Consider the following 24,099-nt stretch of genomic DNA (forward strand, 5'->3'; position numbering starts at 1 on the left):
ATAAGGATGGGGGTTCTTATGATACTGCTCCTGAATTGAGATATATCTTTGCATGTTGCAATTCATGACTTGCAGCATCTTTAATGACAAAATCTCAACTCCTCTTCGAGATATGCCATTAATGTAGAGCATTCAAACATAGTCCCTTCAATATATATCTCTTCCTATATGCTTACTACATTCCCTGTGCGGTATGGTCCGTGCGTAACGACCATCTAGCTTCAGACACGGCTAACTCGGTGAAGCTTGCCCTTGAAACATTCACCAAGAATCTTGTTTGATTTTTATTCATCCATTATCAAGCCTCTTACTCCTGAAATAATATAAGTTCATCTCGGAATCGGATCTCGGCCCTCGGTATGAGCGTCAACCACGACGAAGTCGACCGAGTACTCCGTCTGAAGCGCCAAGAACGGGAACCCAAAGCCTGTTATCCCTGCCGAAAGAGAAAAGTCAAGTGCGATGGCATTCAGCCTTGTCGGACATGTTTAAAGCGGAATCATCCTCAGATTTGTACGTTTGATGCGTCGCGAGCGCCAAGGCGCCGAGAGGGCTCGCAGGCTGCCAATGCCCAATCGGCTGCTTCGGTCTCTCCTAGAAGGATTCAGTCTGAAGTGCCGAATCCTGGAACACCGACCTCACAATCGACAGCTCTACGGCCTGATTATGCAGCCAAAGATTATAGCTATTCGGGAGATAATTCCCTTGTCTCGATCCTGCGTTCGCGGGCATCAGGTTCGAATGATACGATGGCTCGGGAGGTCGGATCGGTTCTAGGATTGCAGAATACCTTCAGTATTTATCCATTTATGGACCAGAAGACGCCACATGATAGATGGAAGTCATTGCTCAGTGTTTTGCCGCAGAGAAATGAAGTCTTGAAGTTCTTCCATTACTATCGTATCACGGCTTACCCCTTCAACCCTATTTTGGCTGATATGGATCGCTTTGAGTCTGATCTGTGCACGTATCTCAATGCTCATGCCTCCGGGGAGCTACGGGATCAGGGCAGGATCACTGAAAGATGGGCTACGGATAAGTCTATTGGCCATATTAGTCTTTTGTTGGCTACGTTGGCTGCAGGGGCTCATTACTCGGATATTGACTATCCGGAGCGGTTGGAACTTGCAACAAATTTTGGTAAGTTCAATGCATACTCAACCTAAGGAAGTTTACTGATGCTGTATAGCCCGCCGCTCTTTCCATGCTCTCCGTCTGGCAAACTTCCTTTTCCGGCCCTCTCTCGACATCATCCAAGCACTTGTGATCCTTGGCAACACGATACAAAATATGGGACAATCTGACGCTGCCTGGGCACTCCTAGGGACGACCATTCGACTTGCCCAGACAATGGGGTTACACACTGAGCGAAGTACCATCCACCTGCCTGAGTATGTGCAAGCCAAGGTCAGAAAGCTGTGGTCAACCATTGTATGGCAAGATAGCTTATTGTGCTTGTGTTATGATCGCCCTCCAATCGTAACACTGACTGGTTGGCCTCTTGAGAACAGTCTTTTACAAAAACAAGACCTGTCATATCGGGAGGTGATGCACTTCCTCACTCGACTGGGATTAGATATAATACGACCCGAATTCTTCGGTGCAAGTGAAGCTGATCGGTCATTCGAGGCCTTAGAACAGATTGATAACCTATATCAACGTGGGAAGTCACACTTGCAAGTACGGGAAAACTGCGTCACCTTCCAAGAACATCTCGAACACCTCGCATTGAAAATGCATTCTTCGTTCTGCTTGTCCGTCGTTTGTCGGCCTGCCATGAAACAGTCTCAGTGCCAGCCTCTCCTCATGCAGACGGATATTCTTCGCGCCCGTGCGAAGGGGAGCTTGATTGATGCATCACGAGCGTTTTTGGACTTTCAGGCTTTGAGCGTTGTCCCTATGAGAAGCTGGTCAATGGTGCATACAGTCTTGAGTTCCACACTTCTTCTCTGTATATGGGAGGAAACTCGAAATGATCCAGAATGTCGAGACCTGCAACAAAGGGTGATTGATATATTTTCTTCGGTGGACTCACAAGCGTCAGAGGAAGGGGGGTCGGGGTCAGAGAATGAAGGGCAGTGGCTGTCTGCGCGGCACATTCGGGCACTTGTTACTCTACGAGGTGCTTTAGATCGACAACAGGATGTGAGCGTTCCGGAAAACGAGGCATGGACAGGCGCTGGCCTCAATCCTGCCCAATTCCCTGCAAGGTATGTATCTTTCCCTCGAATAATCATCAGAATTAACATTTGCAGTTTGCTCAATGGCTTCTTTGACGTGGGAAACCCGCTGGATACATCGCCTGTCTCTTATTTGGACTCAATTATGAATGGTATGTGGTACACAAAAGTATATGATCATATACGAGAATGTGCTGACGGTATGTGCAAGTGCCAATGTTCGACTTTACACAGGAAAATACCTTCCTATGAATGGCGTCACACCGCATATGATGCCCTTTTCTTTGGTCAGGAACCAGAATTGAGATCAGATCCTAGAAACCGCAGTCCGCTCTGTTTGGCGCTCCTTTCATATGCATTTGGCTCCCTTGCCCACTTCCTCAACTGCTGCATAAGCTCTGAGTGGCGGTGATAGATTTCATTGCGACAAGCAAGAGTAGGTGAGCCATCGATAATACCCATGTCCAGATCATCAACCTTCACCCCAATCCGGCGGAAGAGCCCCAGAAGCTCCTCAGGAACTTGCCTTCGAATGCTCGTAGACCGCACCATCAAGTCAAACGGAGAGTAAGAGGACTGACGGTTGCCAAAGATGTGATCAAGCCGCTTCAGCCGGGTGAACCCTTCCAGACGTTCAGGCAATTGAAGCAAGTTTCGCCAGCCAACATCCCAGTAGCCAACGAAAACAATGGATTCAATGTTTTTCAGAGCCATCGAAGTGTTCATGTAGCTGAAGTTTCTGATACCATTGTTTTTGAGACGCTCGCAGAAGCCAGGGCTCATGGAAAAAGTCTTGGATCTGAAAAAGGCCTGCTTGCCGAATGAGCGGAACCGTCTAGCAAGACCAGTAGCAATCTGCCAGTCATGAAGATGATCGACTTGCCCGGGGTCTACCATTCTCCATTGCCATGGTAGTCTAATGGCAGAGTCGGGGTTGATATAATGTTCTTCAAAGAAATCATCTTCTATTGCTTGTGAGAAGTTTGCTCGCATCAGGGGGTTTAAACATACCCCGGGCGCCCTCTTGATAGCCTTTTATGCAGATTTGAATACAGAAAGGAGTTTTGTCTGCAAACATAAACTCCAAGATCCGTATAATGAGCTCATCTGGGAGGTGAGGCATTGCGAAGATGGTTGAATTGACGATGTCGTTGTCGATATGTTGTCCACTACGTCACCGCCTTGTATCAGCATCAATCTATGCTACAATCCTTTCACCAATGGATATTATTTCCTTCCAATGTAAGTCTCAGTACACGTAAGTAAATTATCGGGTTGCCGATTACCGAATAAACCAATTTTATGATCCACTACGGTCCACTTTCTACCGTTATTTCTTGGTTCTCCGTCGCATCGTGTCTCTCTCGGTGCTTCGGAGGCTCGGCATCGGAGGCTCGGAATGGACTAAGTATACAGAAAACGGTCTGATCCGATTGAAGGACTCGGAGGTCGGCATGCCTATTAGAAAAATATTCATAGCTTGCCACTTTCTGTTATAAAGTGTTTCAACTGTCCTGGAATATAGCCATCATCACTACTCATTATCAGTACTTGCATACCATACTCAAAATATCAACCTTGATCAACACTACGAATCCACAATCCGCAATGCTTTCGATGCTCTCTGGCACTCATACTCCCCAGTCAGTGGGGACTTCCCCTGCTGGTAGCCAAACTGGAGCTTCGACTCCAGCAGAGACCCATCTCGAACAAATCCAACATGCACCTACGCACCCACCAACAAAGCCACGCAAGCGTATCGTCGTGGCCATGACCGGAGCCACAGGCGCAATCCTCGGCATCAAAGTCCTCATAGCTCTCCGCCGTCTCAACATCGAAACGCATCTCGTCATGAGCAAATGGGCCGAGGCAACAATCAAATACGAAACCGATTATCACCCATCCAATGTCAGAGCACTGGCCGACCACATTCACAACATCAATGATATGGCAGCCCCCATATCGAGCGGGTCATTCAAGACTGACGGCATGATCGTCGTGCCATGCAGTATGAAGACACTTGCCGCGATCCACAGCGGCTTCTGCGACGATCTTATCTCTCGAACTGCCGATGTTATGCTCAAGGAACGACGCAAGCTAGTGCTGGTCGCTCGGGAGACACCTTTGAGCGATATCCATCTGCGAAACATGTTGGAAATCACTCGCAGCGGGGCTATCATCTTCCCCCCTGTGCCGGCATATTATATCCGAGCAGCCTCGGTCGATGACCTGGTTGATCAGAGTGTCGGCCGAATGTTGGATCTGTTTGAACTGGATACGGGGGATTTCGCCAGATGGGAAGGCTGGGAGAAATGATTCACGTGAAAGTGAAAGGACAGGGATAATGTATTTACCTTTAAATTGCATGGCGTTGGTGAGATTTCCACATAGAGCAAGAGCCCGGGATTATAGCTGTTTTAACACTGAAATAAATTCAAATAGTCATGTTCTGAGTTTTGTGTGAGTTTCGAGTAGCAGGCCACGTTGGTGAAGGTTTTGATATGGATGAAGCCCCTTGCAGTCTCAACTCCACGAATCATGTCGTGTAGTGTCGGCTATAAGAACGCGCGGGGAAGAAGCACTCGGAAATTGACTTTCCTCCTCTCTTGGATTTCTTTCTTTCCGAGAACTTCGGGGGATGTCAACAGCCACGACGTCATTACTGACCTTATACTCTGATTGGAACAGATAACCCAACTAGAACAAGAAGAGAAGGAGAATGAATGAGAGCGGAAGAGCTTGCCGTGCCAACCGAAGTGTCTCCGAGATCAGTTCGATCGGATCACGCTGACAATCCATAATCAGCTTCATCTCTTCCCCAGAAAGGTAGGGATATTCCTCAACCGCCCAGATTAGCCGAACTTCTGCGAACTAATTGTCATCGTGCAGAATCATGCATAAAAGTGCAAACAGACAAGGATGTGCTAGACGCCCTTGCATCGTCATTTGACTGTCAACACCGCATTCCGACCGCATTCTTGAAATCCATGATCTGCACTCGCACTACCATTTGCAACCCTTCTCGGTGGATTGGCATCAAGATGCTGCGCGTGCATCCAACCAGATCAGCTCGCGTGTTAAGTATCCTGCAGGTTTCTGTCGGATGGCCTGGGTTCGGTAGTTTGCATGCATTACCACCCCATGATCACTGCTCCGGTCGGCCTTCCTGTTTCCTTGCCATGAACTGGACCAGCAGCAAGCATAAATAGTCTGACCCGCTGAAGGGAGCACATTCAAGAGCAAAACCTGTCCATCCAGATCGTTGGTGAACTCATCTGTGGGGAAGCTTGACATTCTATATCTATCCCTTGTCGCCCGACATTCCCAAGCAAGGAGGTAATTTCGATCAATCAAAACAGTAATCATCTGGCCTCATGCCGGCCATGATGCCTTTACTATGCAAGTTGATCTTGTTGTTCGTGTTGCCTATTGTTTTGGCTGCACCTGCACACAAGAGAGCGGCTGGTCCGACTGTGACTATCTCCAAGCCCGAGGCTACGATCATTGGCGCTGCCGGCTTGAATCATGTCGAAAACTTCAATGGTATCCCGTATGCCATGGCCCCGACTGGGGCTCTTCGACTGAGACCACCTCTGCCCATTGCAACACCATTGAAGACCATTCAAGCGACATCGGTAGCACGATCATGTCCGCAATTCTTTTTCAGCACCGATGAAAGGAACCTCCCGGAATCCATCATCACAAAACTAAGCAATATTCCAATTTTCCAGGAGATCAGCAATGCAGGCGAAGATTGTTTGACTGTGGATGTGCGCCGTCCTGCTGGAACGAAACCCGATGCTAAATTGCCGGTTTTGGTGTGGATTTTTGGTGGAGGATTTGAACAGGGTTCCACGGCAAACTACGATGGAGGAAACTTTGTGGCTAGCTCAGTGGACCTGAATATGCCGGTCATTTTCGTCGCCATGAACTATCGCCTCGGAGGATTTGGATTCTTACCGGGCAAAGAAGTCCTGGAAGATGGATCCGCCAATCTTGGTCTATTGGATCAGCGTCTCGCTCTGGAGTGGGTCGCTGATAACATTGAAGCTTTTGGTGGTGATCCTTCTAAGGTTACTATCTGGGGAGAATCTGCTGGATCAATCTCGGTCTTTGCTCAAATGTCCATGTACGACGGTAACAACACCTATAATGGATCTCCGCTCTTCCATGGTGCTATCATGGACTCCGGGAGCATTTTGCCTGCCAACCCAGTTGATTGCGCAAAAGGTCAGCATGTATATGACCACGTCGTGAAGGCGGCAGACTGTGGAGGCACGCAAGACTCCCTTGAATGCCTGCGTGGTCTGGACTACGAAGACTTCCTCAACGCCGCAACTTCAGTACCAGGCATTCTGGGCTATAGTTCTGTCGCCGAATCGTATCTCATCAGACCAGATGGCAAAGCTCTGACCGAATCTGCGGAGATTCTAGCCGCGCAGGGCAAATATGCATCTGTGCCATTCATCATCGGCGACCAAGAAGACGAAGGGACTATCTTTGCTCTGTACCAATCCAACTTCACCACAACCAAAGATATAGTGGACTACTTGGATGACCTGTTCTTTATCGACGCGAGCCGACAACAACTTACAGACTTTGTCGCGACATATCAGTCTATCGACGAAGACGGCTCGCCATTCCGCACGGGCACTTTTTACAACTGGTATCCCCAGTTCAAGCGCCTTGCTGCAATTCTCGGTGATCTGTCTTTCACTTTGACCCGCCGGATCCTCCTGAATTCTGCCATCAAGGCAAAGCCAGACGTCCCATTCTGGTCATACCTCTCCTCCTACAACCATGACCTACCTTTCTTGGGAACCTTCCACGGATCCGATATTTTCCAGGTGTTCCAAGGCATCCTACCAAATTACGCATCCAAATCCCTCCACACTTATTACCTGTCATTTGTTTATGAACAGGACCCTAATGCCAAAGCAGGGAACTATATGGAATGGCCAGAATGGTCCGGCAACCAGTCGTTGATGAACTTCTTCATCGACCATGCTTCTTTGCTGCCCGACAACTTCCGCCAGGACACTTATGACTACCTTGTCTCGAACCTGGCGGCATTCCATATCTAGGCCCTTGGGATTTGGATGATTTACGATTTATGTTTGTTTATACGTGTCTACGAGTTACATATTTTACATATCCGGGAATTGAGCTTTACATCAAGAATCAATTCAATTTAGTGCGGTCCTCATTTGCCAAAAGTAAACTTTCCGGTCACAAAGTAAAATTCGAGCTCACGTCGGTGCCGAGCTACAGCTTACATATAATAGCTGAACTATCGCCATGTAGCAATAGCTGTAGCAGTCGTGCCGACACATCCAGTCGGCACTGTATAGGACCGGTTGGGATCACTCTCCCACTGGATAGTAGTGGACCCAGTCGTCTTCTCAAGGAACTTGTACTGGAACGAAGTTCCAACAGGTAGCGTGATAGCAACCTGCCAAAGAGGGTTGGAAGAATTATAACTGCTCGCCGACAATGCAATAGCACTGCTAGTGTCCCAGCTACCAAGCTGACTGATGGAGCCTGAGATGTAAACATTCTGACCGTAGGTTGTGGTGACAAGCTCCTTGAATAGAACGGGCAGAACCGTGGCCTGGGTGCAGCTTGTACCAGTCGTAGTCAACGTTGTGGTTTGGGTTGCCACGGTGGCAGTTGATGTCGTAGTACTGGAGGCGCAGATACTGCTCGCTGAAGATGCAAGCATGAGCACGCGCGGCAGACCAGATGCCATTGGAACGGCGATGTTTCCGCTGGAATCAACTGTCACCGAGGTACAGGTGTACATCTCCATTAGGTTGGTGCCTGATGAATATCCGCTTCCACTCAATGACAATGTATAGGAGCTGCCGGATGATCCGTAGTTCGACAGCACTGTGATCACTGGCGAGGCACTGGATCCCTTCTTCATGGCTAGTGTATGGCTGTCTTGGTAAAATGGTACGTTCTAATAGTCTATTAGCATGAGCCAATAGGCAAAGTGTTGTGAATAAGTACCTTTGTTGTGATATAGCTGGAGTCTGCAGAGACAGCTGCCTTCCTGATCCTGTTCGTGGTTGCAATGTACTTGTACAACTCTGCGGTGGTTGAATACCCTGAGAGCCAAGTCGCCTCACGGTTCGCAGGATCGGCTCCACCACTGTAGTGCTGTTCTTGGCCAGAGTAGATAATGGGAATGCCATCTGACAGGAACAAGAATGAGATCACATTCTTCGCTTGGGAGTAATCACTTGTATAGCTTTCGAGTAATCAGCGCTTGCCAGTAGTAATGCCAGTTAATATCTGCAGCTCACCTGGCAAATCGGGGGTTGTCATGGTTCTCAATGAAATTTCCAAGCAAGGTTGGATCCGCGCAGTCGGATTTGACAGAGTTAATCATGTCATACAAATCGCTGATACTACCGCTCGAGGACTGGAATGCATACAGTAGTTGATAGTAGCTGGCCAATTAGTATTTTTAAAACAAATTGAGAAGATTGTCATACATCGGATAGTTCAAAACACCGTCCATATAGTTCTGGTAGTCACAAGTGTAAGCCGGATCACCATCAAAGATTTCACCGACACAATAGACGCCTGCAGCGTCATTGTAGCCGGGCCAGAAAGATTTCTGAACGTGCTTGACGGTATCAATGCGCAATCCGTCAACTGAGATTGTTAGAGAAGCCTCTGTGCTTGGATGCCAGACTTACTGGAGTAGTTTGAAACAAGATCCCCAATCCAGTCATACCAGAGAGTCTGCACCGCTGTTTGAGTCGTGTCTACGTCTGGAAGGGACACAATAGTGTCTCCTAGCCAGCAGTCTTCAACATTTGACTGGTCATCATAGTTACTAATGAGACAGTAAGAGTGGAAATATGATGATGAGGAGAAAGGATGGAACACGCTGTATTCAACGCTACTGCCAGCTCCAGCATAGCCCTGTGAAGTGTTAATAGAGGTTAGAACTAGGAGCCAGTATGACCTGCCATGTGATTGGCCACCACATCCACCATAAGATACATGCCCCGAGCATGCAGGGCCTCGGACAGAGCCAACAGATCGGCAGCTGTGCCCAAGTTTGAGTCAACCTCATAGCTAGAAAATCCAGTTAGTAATTGCCAAAGTTATGATTTTCTTGATATACATATTCTGTTGCCAGTATCCATGGTAGGCTTCGCCATCGCCAGTATCCTGGGGAAGTTGTTCTGTAACTGGGGTAATCCAGATAGCAGTGAATCCCATTCCTTGGATATAATCCAGCTAGACAGGATGTTAAAATTGACATCATAAAGGGGCAGGGATGCATACATGGTTGATGATTCCTTGCCAGGTGCCTCCACAGTATGTCTAGACTTGTTAGGGTTCCACGCCAAAGGTCAATTGAAGGGGCAGCATACCCTGTCGCTGACATTACACGCGGCTGTAGTGGAGTTGTCACTACGACCGAACCGGTCGGTCAACATGAAATAGATGGATTGGCTGCGCCATTCTGCAGGGGTGAGACCCAGCACTGTCTCACCCAGCAACAGGGCTGCAGTCAAGGCAGTTTTCTTCCAATTTAGAAACATTGATGAAGCAAGCATCATCGTTAAGCGATGTCAAGTTCCCGTGCAGAGCGGGAAGATAGCCAAATCCCTGGGTTTATATCTTCACCCTGGACTCTTCGTGCAAGCCACCCGGTCATCACAGGACATGAAGATATCCTCGTGCTCATGCAAGATGAACCGCATTCTCCTCACACAGCATCTCCGCAATTCCAATCCAATCGGTCAATTGAACCCACGCAACTTGGCCACTTTGCGGGGATTTAATTTCGCTAATGTTGGTGGACAGCGTCAAGTTCCAAGTTGCACGGAATTTGAATTGCATGCCGGGCCGAGATATCTAATTCGCGCATCAGACAATCTCGGCAATTCATCAATAATCATGCAGGCACCTCAGATGCAGGGCGCTAGTCGGCGCCAGTCTTCAAACGGTCGATCCTCCGAGTCTTAGCACCGGAATTCCTCACGGCCCCGCATGTCGTGGGCAAATCATCGGCTTCTCACCCCAGAAACCCCTCTGGCGCTGGCTGACGCAGGTTGGTCCAGGTTAAGTCGCAGGTTCAGGCAAAGAGTGATGCCAGGTTCACATGCAAGTCATTTCCTGCCAAAACGCCCCTTTGCGGAGGACAGCACGCCAGAACGGGCTTGATCCAACGCGCTGATTGGCCACGGGTTAGCCGATGCACCAGACAGGGGACGGAGAATCTGCGGGGTGACGGAGATGAGTAGATGACGAGTGAGAAGACCGAGACTAAGAGCACCAAGGGCGCTATGTTGATGCTAAACATGACGTGGCTTGAGCGTAATGCTCCCAGTGGTGGAGAGTCGGGTAATAAGCGCATTCGGCAGGTATTGCAACTGAAGTAGTGGCTTCATTTTAGCAAGAGGGATTAATTTGGGAATAACTTCCTGGAGGTGAAGAGGAGTTGAGGCGAAGATCTCCACAAGTTCTCCGCCCCTGTGCATGAAATCCAATATTCCATGCACCATGCGACCGTCATTTCCAAGTGAACTGCACCTATAAAAAGGCTGACCAGCCCTGGTCGATCTTTCCGATCTCATCCCTCACATATTCTTTCTTATGGCTCCTTTCTGGACTGCGCTCTGGGCGCTGACTCTTGGCCAAGCCGTGTTCGCCGCGCCGCCACAAGTGGCCTTGGCTCCTCGCGCCAGCAATGTCGATAGTTGGTTGGCATCAGAAACCACCGTCGCCCGACAGGGTATTCTGAACAATATTGGATCTGCTGGGGCCTATGCCGCTTCTGCTAAGCCAGGAGTCGTCATAGCTAGCCCCAGCACCTCGAGCCCAGACTGTACAAAAGCCTCACCAATCAATATGACTAAAACTAACAAACCATAGACTACTATACCTGGACTCGTGACTCAGCCCTGGTGTTCAAGACCCTCATTGATATGTTCAAGAATGGCGATACCGCCTTGCTTGAGGTCATCGAGGAGTACATCAGCGCCCAGGCCTATGTTCAAACAGTTTCCAACCCATCTGGAAGTCTTTCCGGGGGTGCTGGACTGGGAGAGCCCAAATTCAACGTCGATGAGACTGCCTTTACCGGTTCCTGGGGTCGTCCTCAGCGTGACGGACCTGCTCTTCGAGCGACTGCGCTGATATCCTTTGGTGAATGGCTTATTGTAAGATCGCTCAACTTCTTTCCCCGTAGGCTTACTAAACCACGCAGGATAACGGATATACGACATACGCAACAAACATTGTCTGGCCAATCGTACGCAATGACCTTTCCTACGTCTCTCAATATTGGAACCAGACTGGCTACGGTGCGTATTGCTCTTCCTAGGCAGGACGCTTTGCTCATTTAAACCAGATTTATGGGAAGAAGTGTCAGGCTCTAGTTTCTTCACAATCGCGGCTCAGCACAGAGCGCTTGTTGAGGGCAGCAGCTTTGCGAGTAAAGTGGGCTCTTCTTGCTCATACTGTGACTCCCAGGCACCCCAGGTTCTATGCTATCTGCAGTCATTCTGGACTGGATCTTATACTCTGGCCAATTTCGGCGGTGGTCGCACCGGTAAGGATGCCAACACTATCCTTGGTAGCATTCATACTTTCGACCCTGAGGCTGGGTGCGATGATACGACTTTCCAGCCTTGCTCCGCACGAGCCCTCGCCAACCACAAGGCCGTGACGGATTCTTTCCGCTCCATCTACACAGTCAACTCGGGGATTGCTGCTGGTGTTGCTGTTTCTGTGGGCCGATATGCCGAGGACTCATATTACAACGGAAATCCCTGGTACCTATGCACTTTGGCTGCTGCCGAGCAGCTATATGATGCTCTTTACACCTGGAATAAGATTGGTTCCTTGACTATCACGAGTGTCTCCCTTGGCTTCTTCAAGGATATCTATAGCTCTGCGGCTGTCGGTACTTATACTTCGTCCAGCTCGACCTATGCTTCTATTGTGAGCGCCGTGAAGACATATGCAGATGGATACGTTAGCATTGTGGTACGTTCGAGTTGAAAGCCGCATTTCACTTTCAATCAATGCTGACCAGCCCTGTAGGAAACCTATGCCATGTCAAACGGCTCGCTGTCTGAGCAATTCTCCAAATCGGATGGCAGTCCGCTGAGTGCTCGTGACCTCACGTGGTCCTATGCGGCTCTGCTGACGGCCAATGAGCGCCGCAACTCCGTCGTGCCTGCCCCTTGGGGAGAAATTTCAGCCAGCAGCGTGCCTTCCCAGTGCAGCTCTACTTCAGCCATTGGCACATTCAGCACTGCGACCAACACCGCCTGGCCTACCACCCTCACCAGTGGTTCGGGCTCTGGCACTACCGCCACCGGAACTACTACAAAGGCAACCACTACAACCACAAAGTCTACATCAACAACTTCAACATGCACTGTCCCTACCTCAGTGGCCGTAACATTCAATGTTATTGCCACGACCGTCTATGGAGAGAACATCAAGCTTGCAGGATCAATTTCTCAACTTGGAAGCTGGAGTACAAGCAATGCTATCGCCTTGAGCGCCTCGAGCTACACCAGCAGCAACCCCCTTTGGTTTGCCACTGCCACTTTGCCCGCTGGTACTACTTTCTCTTACAAGTACATTCGTGTGGCAAGTAATGGCGGTATCACGTGGGAGAGCGACCCTAACCGGTCCTACACTGTACCAGCAGTCTGCGGGACCACCTCGGTCACTATCAATGACACCTGGAGATGAGGATCTGTGCCAAAGCTGTTGAATCTTGAAGAATGTTGAGAAATCCGAGATTGTGTTATCTTGACACACTCATGCCTGAAGTATCGGTCGTCAGTTATATTAGTGCGGTATACAATGCAATGTTATTCTACCTTCCGTTCATAAATGACAACCCAGAGGATGAACTACGTGCGGAGACCACTTACTATAGGAGCTACAGTGGGTATATAGTTCGACTATGTAGTTGAGTAGTGCATACGTAAAATCATGAAAATGAGTGTATTGGCGTCTTAAGTCGTGATCATTTAGGAAGACTTATTACCAGAACGCTTCCAATAGACAATGGGTACAAAGCTCTACTATATATTGGAATAGTTGTAGGAAGATAACATGTATCGCATCGTATCGGACCACTTCTTTGTCTTTTTCTTGACTTTGCGCTTGCTTTTCTTGAGCTTGCGCTTTTCGCTCTCGAGCCACTTTTCTAGAGAGGTACAATCTAAAGTAGCAGTTTTTGCAAGCATCCATCGTGCCATTTGTGGATAAAATCATCACGCAGCCGACAGATCATCCATTGCCTCTGCGGCAATGGTCACAGGCAGTTTGAGCTAAGTCGCTAACCACATGTGCAACTAGAGCTATAATATTGAAAACCTTTACCTGTATGGTGGCGCAACTGTACTTCATCTTGCACTGGCGAAACATGGGCTCGCTTGATGTATCGTGATACTGGCTCTCTTTTGGTCGGGAGCGAAAGCAATAGGAACAGAAGGCTGTCCTTATTTTTCTTTTGCGCAAAATCCATTGCCCAAGGGTATTTCAATGCAAGGTCCACCCAATATCCGGGGGCTCGGTTCTTATCCGACGGAATTCCAGTTCCATATACTGGATCATGGATTGACAATAGCCATCCGGATAAGGCTTCAGTTGAGGCGACACCGCCCTGGTCGATGGAACCTGGGTCGATGAACCTCTGGTATTATCCGTTTATGTACTTATTAGTCGGAGTGATCCCAATCAATCAAGTACAAATACCTTCAGCTAGCTTTTCTGGGCTCTGAACCTCCGATGGCCACTCGAATGTCATGCATGTTGGGATGAGATCGCGATTGTCATCCGAGTCGTGATCTGAAAGGGCTGTACACTTGTCAGACAGAATTTTTCCAAGGAAGGGATCTTACATATGTAACTTCAGCTGACTCTGGGCTCTCAGACTTGATGAGAATTTTGTCCGGGGTGGTTCGTTCGTCGCTTCGCAGTTCTTCGGGGAAGGGGGATGGCCTGGCCCCGCCTGACCTTGGTGAGAATTCTGCATTGCTATAAACACGTGAGCAAGTGGGTTGAACTTCCAACCTGATCTATCTTGAGACAAGCGGCAAACTCACCTGGTGGCTGTCCTTGCCTGTTTGGTGGATGCGGATCCATCTTGTGTCTGTGTATGGGATGGCTTTCGATGGAAAGGTGAAATTGACAGAGCCTTGACGTGAAAGGAGAAGAGAACGTTTATGCTCAGATCCTTTTGAGCATTTTCAGTCCAGACGACACCAAAACATCGAAGTGAACACAATGTTTCGTGCTATTTCTTTGCTCTGCCTGACCCTGCTTTTCTTACCCATCCGAAGTCTCTCGATTGATGTACCTAGATCATACTAAAGTAAAGAGATGAAACGAGATATGACTCTTGTTATATTGCTAGTCTAGAGCTGATGATGGTGGATGAATAACCCGGTAAAGGACGCAAGTAAAGAACAAGCAAGAGAGACCACTACGTTCATATTAGTACCAGACAATAAATGAGTTACGTCTATCCTGGACTCACGATATGTATGCTTAAGTCCTCCGATATAAGAAGATATCACAATCTCCCGTATTTTCCCAGTAAGATGGGCAATATAATTCGTATCAGCCATGGCTCGTTTAACAACCTATTCTGGTTAGCAATATTTGACGAAATAGACTGAGTCGACATATACCTTCTCAGATCCAGGCCCTTGGAGATTCTTCCGCAGCTCACGCTGGAACTCCATGCCCAGAACCGAATTCGAAGTCGTTACTCCAGCTGTCATTGAGAAGCCGACTAGAAGCATGTATCCTGCAGTAGCCATGGCTACCTCCTCTGGAGGAAGAAGGGCTGTCATTGCTACAAAGGCGGAGGCGGAGGCAATCCCTGTTCCGAGACCACCTGGCAGGATATACAAAGACTCCCAGAAGCCGCTGTTTCCCTCCCAACGGAGGAAAAGGAGGACGTAGGAAATTGATGCGACAATGCCAGCCGCGATAAGCAAGATCTTGTACCGTCCTGTTCTTCTGATGAATAATCCAGCGACTAGTGAGCCTAGGGTATTTCCAACCACAGCTGGAACGAGATGAACACCTGCTGCTGTTGTCGATGCTCGCTGGGTCACTTGGAAATATAACGGAACCGAAAATAGCATGCCCAGTTGCGCTGTAACCTGAAGGGCTCCGATAGTGTATGCTGCAGATACGTTTGGTCGACGAAGAATGCGCAGATTAAATATTGGTTCGCGGGCAACGTAGGTTTCAACAAGAACGAACCCTACTAAGAGTAATATACCACCACTTGCTAGTAAGATGGTCCACCATGAATACCAAGGGAACGACTTTCCACCCTGGTCGAGCAGAAGAGTCATGGCCGTAATGGAAGATCCTAGAAGTGATGTTCCCAGAAAGTCGATTTTGCCAAATTTACTCTCCTTGGAGTTGGGATCAGTCTTTTCTGCGAGATTCAGCTTTAGTACTACCAGTACTGCAGCTAGGGCAAGGAATGGCGCTTGAAGAATGAACAGCCTAGGACCTTGTCAGAGATGTTTGCCATGGAATTGAGTAAGCATACCAGCGCCATCCTACTGTATCACTCAGCCATCCACCTATAGGACCACCGAGAGAGCGACCAAGGGTCATGGCAATGTTAACATATGCTCTCCAGCTCGCCACTTCGCGCTTGGGGACAATGTCTGTAATAACAATTGAGCTTATTGTCATAATGCCTGCTCCGCCACTACCACTGATGGCTCGGCCTAGGACAACCATCCACATCTGAGAACCAACACCACTGTACCATGTTAGAATAATGACTTGTGACCACATTTTGCCAACCTAACCTTAGAATACATCCCACTGCAAACAGGAAGTAGGAAATAAGCAGTAGTGGCCTCCGACCGTAGATATCGCTCAATTTGCCGTACTATCCTGGATTAGATACTCCTCCAAAGTCTCCCGGGTCAATTCACTCACCATCGGTTGGGCTGCACAAAGACCGAGGGTATACCCAGTGGACAACCAACTGGCATCGCGTAGTCTATTGAATTCGGAGGATATACGCCCTGCTGCTGCCATGACCAGAGTAGCATCGGCATTGGAAATAAATTCGCCTATCGCGCGTTAGATCTTCGAGCGTTCTCCGTTTCTCTGAAGTGATCTTACCAAGTAGCAATACTGCGATAATGGTGGCTACTCCCGCTACGGCCTTGCCTTTTGGCTCGGCGGTCTCCGATTGAGGTGATTGAGATAGCAGTGGGCTTTCCTCATCAGGCACACTTCGGTTTTCAGTGTCGATCGAGTTCATATCTGGAGATATCACAGATTCAGTCGCGCCATCCACCATTCTGAACTGCTGCAGTCATGGGAAAAGATTTTCGAGATCAGAGTAGGGTTCAAGGGTCCGAGACATGCAGGGTAAGCCATCTCGCTTCGGATGTCCACAAGACGTGATTCTCACATCGGCTATAAAATCAACGTAATCAAAGGGAACTCCCGGATGTCCAATTTAGTTGCGTCTGAACTCATCGCAGATGCAAAGCACGCCATGGACCGACCCACTTCAAGGTACCGGTACGACGACCGTGTCGACATAAACACGAACATGAACCAAATAGAGTATAGAGATATAGAAGACAGTTTGATATCGAGTACGTGCCTCTTATACTACCATGCATACCTCAACATGTATAAACGTCCACTTTATTGACAGTTCAGGTGAGTCTCGGCAATTCCAATTCGCAGATCGCCATTGGAGCCACCGGTTGCATCATGTCTCCACTTCATCTCCACGATTTCCTGATAACAGCTCCTTCCCCAATAACCTCATCCTCACAACATGAAATTGGTTGCTGCGTTCAGTCTGCTCGCTGCAGTCGAGGGTGCATCCTTCTCACATCTGCAAGATGCTGTTCAATCCGTTCTATCCAATGAAGCCCATTCCACGCGACAGCCTAATATTCTCTTTGTGATCACCGATGACCAAGATTTGGAGCTTGACTCGATCAATTATACACCGCATATCACGAAACATATTCGCGACCGGGGAACCTTTTTCCGCAATCATTTTGTTACAACTGCTCTATGCTGTCCGTCACGTGTGAGCTTGTGGACCGGTCGCCAGGCGCATAATACCAATGTGACCGATGTCAATCCGCCTTATGGTGAGTCGCAAAAATACAATGAGAATGAACTCAAAGCTAACTGTCCAGGTGGATATCCGAAATTTGTTGAACGCGGCTTCAACGATGACTTTCTCCCGGTTTGGCTTCAAAACGCCGGCTATGACACTTACTACACGGGCAAAATGTTCAATTCGCACACAATCGACAATTATCACAGCCCTCACATCAACGGCTTCAATGGCTCAGACTTCCTGCTTGATCCGTACACCTACTCCTACCTTAATTCCACATACCAACGAAACCACGAGCCACCAGTCAGCCACGAAGGCGAACACACAATCGATGTGATCACCGGAAAAGCACTAGGCTTCCTAGATGACGCAGTAGACGGCGAAAGACCCTTCTTCCTCGCGGTATCGCCGGTGGCGCCGCACTCCAATGTCGACCCGAATGCAATTTCTTCAGGGAAGGTCGTCATGTCTGAGCCAATCCCATTGGAACGCCACCAACATCTCTTTGAGAATGTCACAGTTCCCCGTACAGCAAATTTCAATCCAGAACAGGTAAGCAACTTGCTCACAGTGCGACTCGGCGGTACTGAACCATTCTATAGCCAAGCGGGGTTAGCTGGGTGCGCGATCTGCCTCAGCAGAACCAATCAGTCGTCGAGTATAATGATCATTTCTATCGCTCTCGCTTACGCGCTCTGCAGGGCGTGGATGAGCTGGTTGATTCGCTTGTAACAAGACTCGAGGAGAGTGGTCAGCTAGATAATACTTATATTATCTATACCTCTGATAATGGCTTTCATATCGGTCAACACCGATTGCCGCCCGGGAAGACTTGCGGGTATGAAGAAGATATTCGTGTGCCGCTGTTCATTCGTGGACCTGGTGTGCCTCAGGGTCAGGTGCAGGATGCAGTGACTACCCATGTCGACTTGGCACCTACATTCTTCCATCTTGCGGGTATTCCGGCCCGAAAGGACTTTGATGGGTCTGCAATTCCTATCACGCCTGATTTTGATGCAGAGAGACATGAACATGTTACTGTGGAATATTGGGGCAGTGCAGTCGTGGAGGGCATCTTCAGTGGAATCGGTAAGTCCGATCGATACGTCACAAACAAATCACACAAATGCATGCTGACCTCATTTTCAGGTCCGGATGGTTCAAGCAAGATTCCAAACAACACGTACAAATCAGTTCGCCTTCTAGGAGAAGGATATAACCTGTACTACTCAGTCTGGTGCAACAATGAACATGAACTATATGACCTGTCGGTGAGTATACACAATTATCGCTCTATATAAACCAACCTCTGATCGATTTTCCAGACCGATCCTTACCAGCTACACAACCTGTATCCAGGTGCTACCCAGTCCGCTGGAGATGATCAAATCCTCGGTCGCAGCATCAGCCAAGCCGTCACCCGGCTAGATGCTCTTCTGATGGTGCTCAAGTCCTGCCAAGGAGTCACCTGCATCCAACCCTGGAATGTTCTCCAACCGCAAGATTCGGTTAGTACTCTTTCTGATGCTTTACATAAGAAGTACGATGAATTCTATGATGCCCAGCCTCAAGTTTCATTTGACTGGTGCGCTGATGGGTATATTATCGAAGCGGAAGGAGAGCAGGTGCCGTTGGTTAGTCGGTACGGTGTGTCTTGGGATGTGTGGGTCTAATGGATATGAGATACTTTAAATGATGTAAAATCCAAGACCCATGAATATAGAGACTATGTCTGTAAATACAGGTAAACACTTTCTAGATCGGCTGTCGAATCTAGAACCACCCAGCGCCAGATCAGAGCTACGATAATGAGGCGTGGCATCAGAAATACCAAGTGCCAATACAAACACTGTGAATCAGCGTATATAATTGGCGTTAAACACCCGAAAATATCGGCAATTCTCCTGCACTTAATGTTGTCAAATACGCCATGATTGCGCCATACCTCCCGGGTCACACCTCACCTTAACATTGGCTGAGGTCGAGATGGCTTCGTGTAGACTGACACAATCTTTGATAGGGGTGGAGTCTTTTTCTCTCTCTTCTTTTTTTCTATAAGAATGTCCGATCGGCCGCGAAGAATGCTGTTGACATTGACAGCTTTCCACCTTCTTTTGGGCTTCGTGCTTCTGCATCATGTCGGCTGTGTCTTCCGCAGATAAGGTCTCCAAAAAGATCTTCGATGAAAAAGATATAGTTGATGAACGGGTTTCTGATGCACCTTCTGAGATTGATCATGTTATCGTCAAAGACTGGGATGCAGAGGAGGCTGCTGTGACGCGAAAGTATGTTTTCTATCAAAGTGAACAAGAGTATAGACTGATAATGTACTTTCAATAGAGTCGACTTTATCCTCATTCCTATCCTCGCCCTTGCTTTCTTCTCTCTGCAAATGGACCGTGGAAATATTAGCGCCGTCTTGACTTCGACTATCACGGAAGACTTGAGCATCACAACAAATCAGATTAATATCGGTACACAGCTGCTGTCTGCTGGTATTGTTTTGGCGGAGATCCCCTCGAATATCATTTTGCAACGCATTGGACCCCGCGTATGGCTATCGGGTCAGCTTTTTGCCTGGGGCCTTGTCGCCACTTTCCAGGCCTTTGTTCAGTCCTACCCTGCATACCTGGTGACGCGTATTTTGCTAGGTTTCTGTGAGGGTGGATTCATTCCAGGCGCTTTATATTATCTGTCGACCTGGTACAAGAAAGACGAGACCAGTCTTCGCACCAGTCTCTTCTTCTATGGACAGATGTTTGCGTCTGCCACATCAAGTTTGATCTCGGCTGGTCTATTGAAGCTTCATGGTAACCACGGTATGGAAGGATGGCGATGGATCTTCCTCGTCGAGGGCCTGATCACTCTCTTCATTGGATTCTTCTTCACTCTCTTGGTACCCCCAGCAGCTGGGGATGGACGTCCACTGATCGCCATGGGCAAGTGGAGTTATTTTACCGAGCGCGAGTCTCGCATCATTCGCAATCGCGTTCTGCTCGATGATCCTCGCAAAGCTCGTGGCCATATCCAGATTACCAAGTCTGATATCTGGAAGACTGTCAAGGAGCCTAGAATCATGCAGCATGTGCTTTTGACTTTGGTTTCGATGTCTGGGTTCCAAGGTTTGACCCAGTATACTCCCAGCATGATCAAGAAATTGGGCTTCGACTCTGTACGCGCCAATGCGTTGGCTTCTGTGCCTGTGTACTGCAGCATGGTCTGGTTGGCTATGCTTTCATTCGCTGGGTACGTCTATCTTGATGAAAATCGATGGAAAAGGTCCTGACTTATAACAGTGATCGCACTGGCCACCGTGGACCTTTTGTGCTGCTGGCTATCACCTGGAATGTCATTTCCTATGTGTGTCTCCGCACAAGTAACCCCCACGCCTCTCAATGGCACCAATATGGAGTTATTGCCGTAGCCAACATCTCCTATTGCAGCATGCAGTAAGTTCAGACATTATTGTTGCTGCTGATAACGCTTGCTAACCTTATCATAGCATCCTCAATGTTGGTTGGCTGTCATTCTATTGCCGCACCCCCCAAGAACGAAGTGTCGCCATGGCGTGAGATTTCCCTCCCCTACTTATTCTAGCGAACATTACTGACATGTCTCAGATTGGTTGTCATGGCTGCCAATTGTGCCGGTATCTCCGGGTCTCAGATCTTTCGTACATCCGATGCACCCAAGTATTTGCATGGCCTCACCGCAATTTGCTCGTTGGCCGGTGCTTCATGGGCCCTGGCGGCCGTTCTCTGCGCGCAGTATTATATTCGCCGTAAGAATGCGGTGGCCGAGGATGAAAGCAATATCTAAAAGAGCGTTGAACGCTGTACATAATATTCCGACTCGTAAATATACATGAATAATGAACTACCTGGCAATCCAGTCCTCCAGGCTTCTCTCGGTGTAAATCATGCAACACAAAATGCACAAACTTATCAGAAATTCGTGTTTTTGAGTGGCGAATAATCCCGAGGCTCTGGGTATAACAAGGCTTGGTGCTCTTAACTCCGGGTGACGTCATGATGTCAGCAAAGATGGACATGCATGAGCTTAATTCGACCCTGTCAGCTTCTAACATGGTTATTTGTTGATCAACGAGATTATAAATCATGTTTATATCGGCATGCGATCCCTTTCGTTATGGAGCAACGGGTGAAATCTCTTCGCGGACATAATCGTAAAGGCCGTGATGACAACCCACTTCACGGGTCAAGTGGAACCATTTCTTCAGTAGCCAACCCGATGTCCACAAAGCATCACAAATCGAGTTTTATGAGAATTTTCTGAAACCGGGTCAATAATGATGGCGTAGCTATAAAGAAGAGCTGGAGAGGGCTGGGGACCCTGGTAGATCATTCAATTCAATCTCCATCCTCAATATCATCAAAATGACCGATTACAAGTTCGAAGGCTGGTGTGGCCTCAGCCCTGAGGCTGGCAAGGGCAAGATGGTCTGGCAGGAGTTCGAGCCGAAGCCCTGGGAGGAGATAGATGTCGATATCAAGGTCACGCACTGTGGTATTTGCGGCTCGGACCTGCACACTCTTCGTAGCGGATGGGTATGTTTTCTTCCAATTTCCCTATTCTTCGGGTTGCTTTGTTGGGGTGAAGGCTAACGTCTCTCGTATAGGGACCGACCAATTATCCCTGCTGTGTGGGGCACGAGGTTGTTGGCACAGCGGTGCGTGTGGGTACGCAGGTTAAGAACGGCATCAAACTCGGAGACCGCGTGGGTGTGGGAGCTCAAAGCGGAGCTTGTCTCAATGTCAACAAGGACTGTGAAGCTTGTGCGAATTCTCTCGAGCAGTTCTGTAACAAGATGGTCGGAACTTACAACGGAGTGTACGCAAATGGAGGCAAATCTTACGGAGGATATGCCACGTACAACCGGAGCCCTTCACACTTCGTGATCAAGATTCCGGATGCGATTTCCTCGGCGGACGCTGCCCCCATGTTGTGTGGTGGCATCACGACCTACTCTCCTTTGAAGCAGAACGGATGTGGTCCAGGAAAGACTGTCGGAGTCGTGGGCATTGGTGGCCTGGGTCACTTTGCCATCCTTTTCGCTAAGGCTCTCGGTGCTGACCGCGTCGTTGCCATCTCGCGCAAGTCGGACAAGAAGGAGGATGCTCTGAAGCTCGGTGCTGATGACTTCATTGCCACCGGTGAGGAGGAGGACTGGGTCACCCGTCACGGACAGTCTCTCGATCTGATCATCTCGACTGCCTCCTCTTCCAAGATGCCCATCGCCGGATACTGCAGCCTGCTGCGTTATCGCGGTACCTTCATTCAGCTCGGTGCCCCCGAGGATGGTGGCCTTGAGATCCCCGCTTTCGTTCTGATCATCAAGGGTATCAAGCTTGGTGGTTCGCTCATTGGTAGCCCGGATGAAATCCGTGAGATGCTGGAGCTTGCTGCTGCCAAGGGCGTCAAGCCTTGGATCCAGGAACGCCCCATGAAGGATGCCAACCAGGCCATCTTGGATATGGACAACGGTGATGCGCGTTATCGTTACGTTCTAGTCAACGACGCGTGAATCAACTGAATTGGAACGATATTATGAACTTGGGAGTGGAACGATGTCCAGAAAGCGGCTTGGTATAAGGAAGATGATAGACTAGAAGACTGACGATAGAGATCAAGAGATATACATGTGTGTGTCACCAAGGTCCTTACCCATGTAAAACAATGACGTCTGTAAGAAATAAACGTGCCAGAACTTCTGTTGTTAAAGTCACTTACAATCACATTGAATTGAGGCAAAAACAATTGCCGGCATAATATCAAAGGCCATTTAGTCTCTTGCATATGCATCTGAGGTTTGGGTAGTGGGCGCCAAGATAAAGTACGGTACTGCTGAGCTGTCAGCAGTGATATGACGTATCATAATGCGGTAATAATACAATACGGCTAGCTGGAATGGAAGTTTTTGCGCAATAGGAGACCTCCCTCCCGAGTGATCTGCGATATTTTACCTGTTGGCGAGTACGTAAATTTTACCAAAAGTGAGCCTTCCCGGGGACGCCAGTCTAGAATAGGAATAGCTCGATAGTAGTCTATCTAAGTAGATAGGTCGAAATCATGGAAGAAGGAACACCCCAATTCCTAGTGCTCTCATATAGCACCGGCGGCTATCTATCGTGTACTAAATCGGATATCACTTTATAAAGAAAATACTGATGATCAGAATGAATGGATTCTACAATATAATACTTTGGTAGTCTATAGAAATGCAGCAAAATGAATGATGGCTCTGCCAAAGAGAAAGAACTGAAATCCGGGCTGCGTACGGTGTAGATTTAGCATACCCATGGGTATCTTGGCGCGTTCGTATAATTTTGTGCATTTCATGTAGTATTTCTAGTATTCTTATGTTAAGATTTCCGATGAAAGTACCATGAATCTAGAAGCAAGAGATCACTAATTGAGACGGAGAAGGCATTGGATTTTCTGACAGCCCTCAGAATATAGTTTATAAAGCTACAGCACCGGAAGCTAGACGGCCGTCAGAAAATATGGAGGGTTATTGAACTACGGCATTGGCTTTGCCTGTTGATTGGAGCGCTTTCCGTAATACGCCGATGTGAAGAATAGCGTGACGCGGGGTGCATTAAACATGCTTTTCCAGAACCCATGATGAATCTTGGGTCTCCATCCGCGATCAACACAGAAAGTAAATCATGGTCAGACATCTAAAGCTATTTCAACAGTGCCAGTGCCCAGTCCTGGCTTATGTAGACTGCGTTACCGGGTACCGCGCCGAAGCGTTTGGTGAATATG

General features: G+C 48.4%; 11 protein-coding genes across 11 annotated transcripts; 6 read left to right on the forward strand and 5 right to left on the reverse strand.

Moving 5' to 3' along the window:
- Nucleotides 1-359: 359 nt before the first annotated feature.
- N7508_008311 (Zn(II)2Cys6 transcription factor) lies at nucleotides 360-2,485 on the forward strand (the record flags this gene model as incomplete). Its single annotated transcript, XM_058466375.1, has 4 exons — nucleotides 360-1,140; nucleotides 1,190-2,210; nucleotides 2,256-2,332; nucleotides 2,415-2,485. The coding sequence occupies 4 exons, from the start codon at nucleotides 360-362 to the stop codon at nucleotides 2,483-2,485; spliced, it is 1,950 nt and encodes a 649-aa protein (XP_058317703.1).
- On the reverse strand, nucleotides 2,469-3,173 carry N7508_008312 (uncharacterized protein; the record flags this gene model as incomplete). The annotated part of the gene is made up of 1 exon (XM_058466376.1): nucleotides 2,469-3,173. The coding sequence occupies one exon, from the start codon at nucleotides 3,171-3,173 to the stop codon at nucleotides 2,469-2,471; it is 705 nt and encodes a 234-aa protein (XP_058317704.1).
- Nucleotides 3,174-3,788: 615 nt separating this feature from the next.
- On the forward strand, nucleotides 3,789-4,496 carry N7508_008313 (UbiX family flavin prenyltransferase; the record flags this gene model as incomplete). Its single annotated transcript, XM_058466377.1, has 1 exon — nucleotides 3,789-4,496. One exon carries the CDS (start codon nucleotides 3,789-3,791, stop codon nucleotides 4,494-4,496), a length of 708 nt encoding a protein of 235 aa, XP_058317705.1.
- Nucleotides 4,497-5,216: 720 nt separating this feature from the next.
- N7508_008314 (uncharacterized protein) lies at nucleotides 5,217-5,474 on the reverse strand (the record flags this gene model as incomplete). The annotated part of the gene is made up of 1 exon (XM_058466378.1): nucleotides 5,217-5,474. The coding sequence occupies one exon, from the start codon at nucleotides 5,472-5,474 to the stop codon at nucleotides 5,217-5,219; it is 258 nt and encodes an 85-aa protein (XP_058317706.1).
- A 92-nt stretch (nucleotides 5,475-5,566) lies between these two features.
- On the forward strand, nucleotides 5,567-7,264 carry N7508_008315 (uncharacterized protein; the record flags this gene model as incomplete). The annotated part of the gene is made up of 1 exon (XM_058466379.1): nucleotides 5,567-7,264. One exon carries the CDS (start codon nucleotides 5,567-5,569, stop codon nucleotides 7,262-7,264), a length of 1,698 nt encoding a protein of 565 aa, XP_058317707.1.
- A 206-nt stretch (nucleotides 7,265-7,470) lies between these two features.
- N7508_008316 (putative alpha-amylase) lies at nucleotides 7,471-9,763 on the reverse strand (the record flags this gene model as incomplete). The annotated part of the gene is made up of 9 exons (XM_058466380.1): nucleotides 7,471-8,142; nucleotides 8,193-8,433; nucleotides 8,489-8,635; nucleotides 8,681-8,843; nucleotides 8,888-9,116; nucleotides 9,179-9,272; nucleotides 9,322-9,437; nucleotides 9,486-9,524; nucleotides 9,575-9,763. 9 exons carry the CDS (start codon nucleotides 9,761-9,763, stop codon nucleotides 7,471-7,473), a joined length of 1,890 nt encoding a protein of 629 aa, XP_058317708.1.
- A 1,039-nt stretch (nucleotides 9,764-10,802) lies between these two features.
- N7508_008317 (putative glucan 1,4-alpha-glucosidase) lies at nucleotides 10,803-12,917 on the forward strand (the record flags this gene model as incomplete). Its single annotated transcript, XM_058466381.1, has 5 exons — nucleotides 10,803-11,034; nucleotides 11,082-11,368; nucleotides 11,416-11,512; nucleotides 11,560-12,197; nucleotides 12,255-12,917. 5 exons carry the CDS (start codon nucleotides 10,803-10,805, stop codon nucleotides 12,915-12,917), a joined length of 1,917 nt encoding a protein of 638 aa, XP_058317709.1.
- A 1,676-nt stretch (nucleotides 12,918-14,593) lies between these two features.
- Nucleotides 14,594-16,482, reverse strand: N7508_008318 (uncharacterized protein; the record flags this gene model as incomplete). Its single annotated transcript, XM_058466382.1, has 7 exons — nucleotides 14,594-14,661; nucleotides 14,716-14,821; nucleotides 14,870-15,704; nucleotides 15,751-15,969; nucleotides 16,019-16,101; nucleotides 16,152-16,288; nucleotides 16,341-16,482. The coding sequence occupies 7 exons, from the start codon at nucleotides 16,480-16,482 to the stop codon at nucleotides 14,594-14,596; spliced, it is 1,590 nt and encodes a 529-aa protein (XP_058317710.1).
- A 531-nt stretch (nucleotides 16,483-17,013) lies between these two features.
- Nucleotides 17,014-18,983, forward strand: N7508_008319 (sulfatase family protein; the record flags this gene model as incomplete). The annotated part of the gene is made up of 5 exons (XM_058466383.1): nucleotides 17,014-17,338; nucleotides 17,387-17,862; nucleotides 17,913-18,399; nucleotides 18,460-18,581; nucleotides 18,636-18,983. The coding sequence occupies 5 exons, from the start codon at nucleotides 17,014-17,016 to the stop codon at nucleotides 18,981-18,983; spliced, it is 1,758 nt and encodes a 585-aa protein (XP_058317711.1).
- A 1,121-nt stretch (nucleotides 18,984-20,104) lies between these two features.
- On the reverse strand, nucleotides 20,105-20,395 carry N7508_008320 (uncharacterized protein; the record flags this gene model as incomplete). The annotated part of the gene is made up of 1 exon (XM_058466384.1): nucleotides 20,105-20,395. The coding sequence occupies one exon, from the start codon at nucleotides 20,393-20,395 to the stop codon at nucleotides 20,105-20,107; it is 291 nt and encodes a 96-aa protein (XP_058317712.1).
- A 1,312-nt stretch (nucleotides 20,396-21,707) lies between these two features.
- Nucleotides 21,708-22,855, forward strand: N7508_008321 (NAD(P)-dependent alcohol dehydrogenase; the record flags this gene model as incomplete). The annotated part of the gene is made up of 2 exons (XM_058466385.1): nucleotides 21,708-21,878; nucleotides 21,950-22,855. The coding sequence occupies 2 exons, from the start codon at nucleotides 21,708-21,710 to the stop codon at nucleotides 22,853-22,855; spliced, it is 1,077 nt and encodes a 358-aa protein (XP_058317713.1).
- Nucleotides 22,856-24,099: the final 1,244 nt, after the last annotated feature.

The sequence above is a fragment of the Penicillium antarcticum genome (genome assembly GCF_028974205.1).
Source record: "Penicillium antarcticum strain IBT 31339 chromosome Unknown utg000008l_segment0_segment0, whole genome shotgun sequence".
Taxonomy (NCBI): domain Eukaryota; kingdom Fungi; phylum Ascomycota; class Eurotiomycetes; order Eurotiales; family Aspergillaceae; genus Penicillium; species Penicillium antarcticum.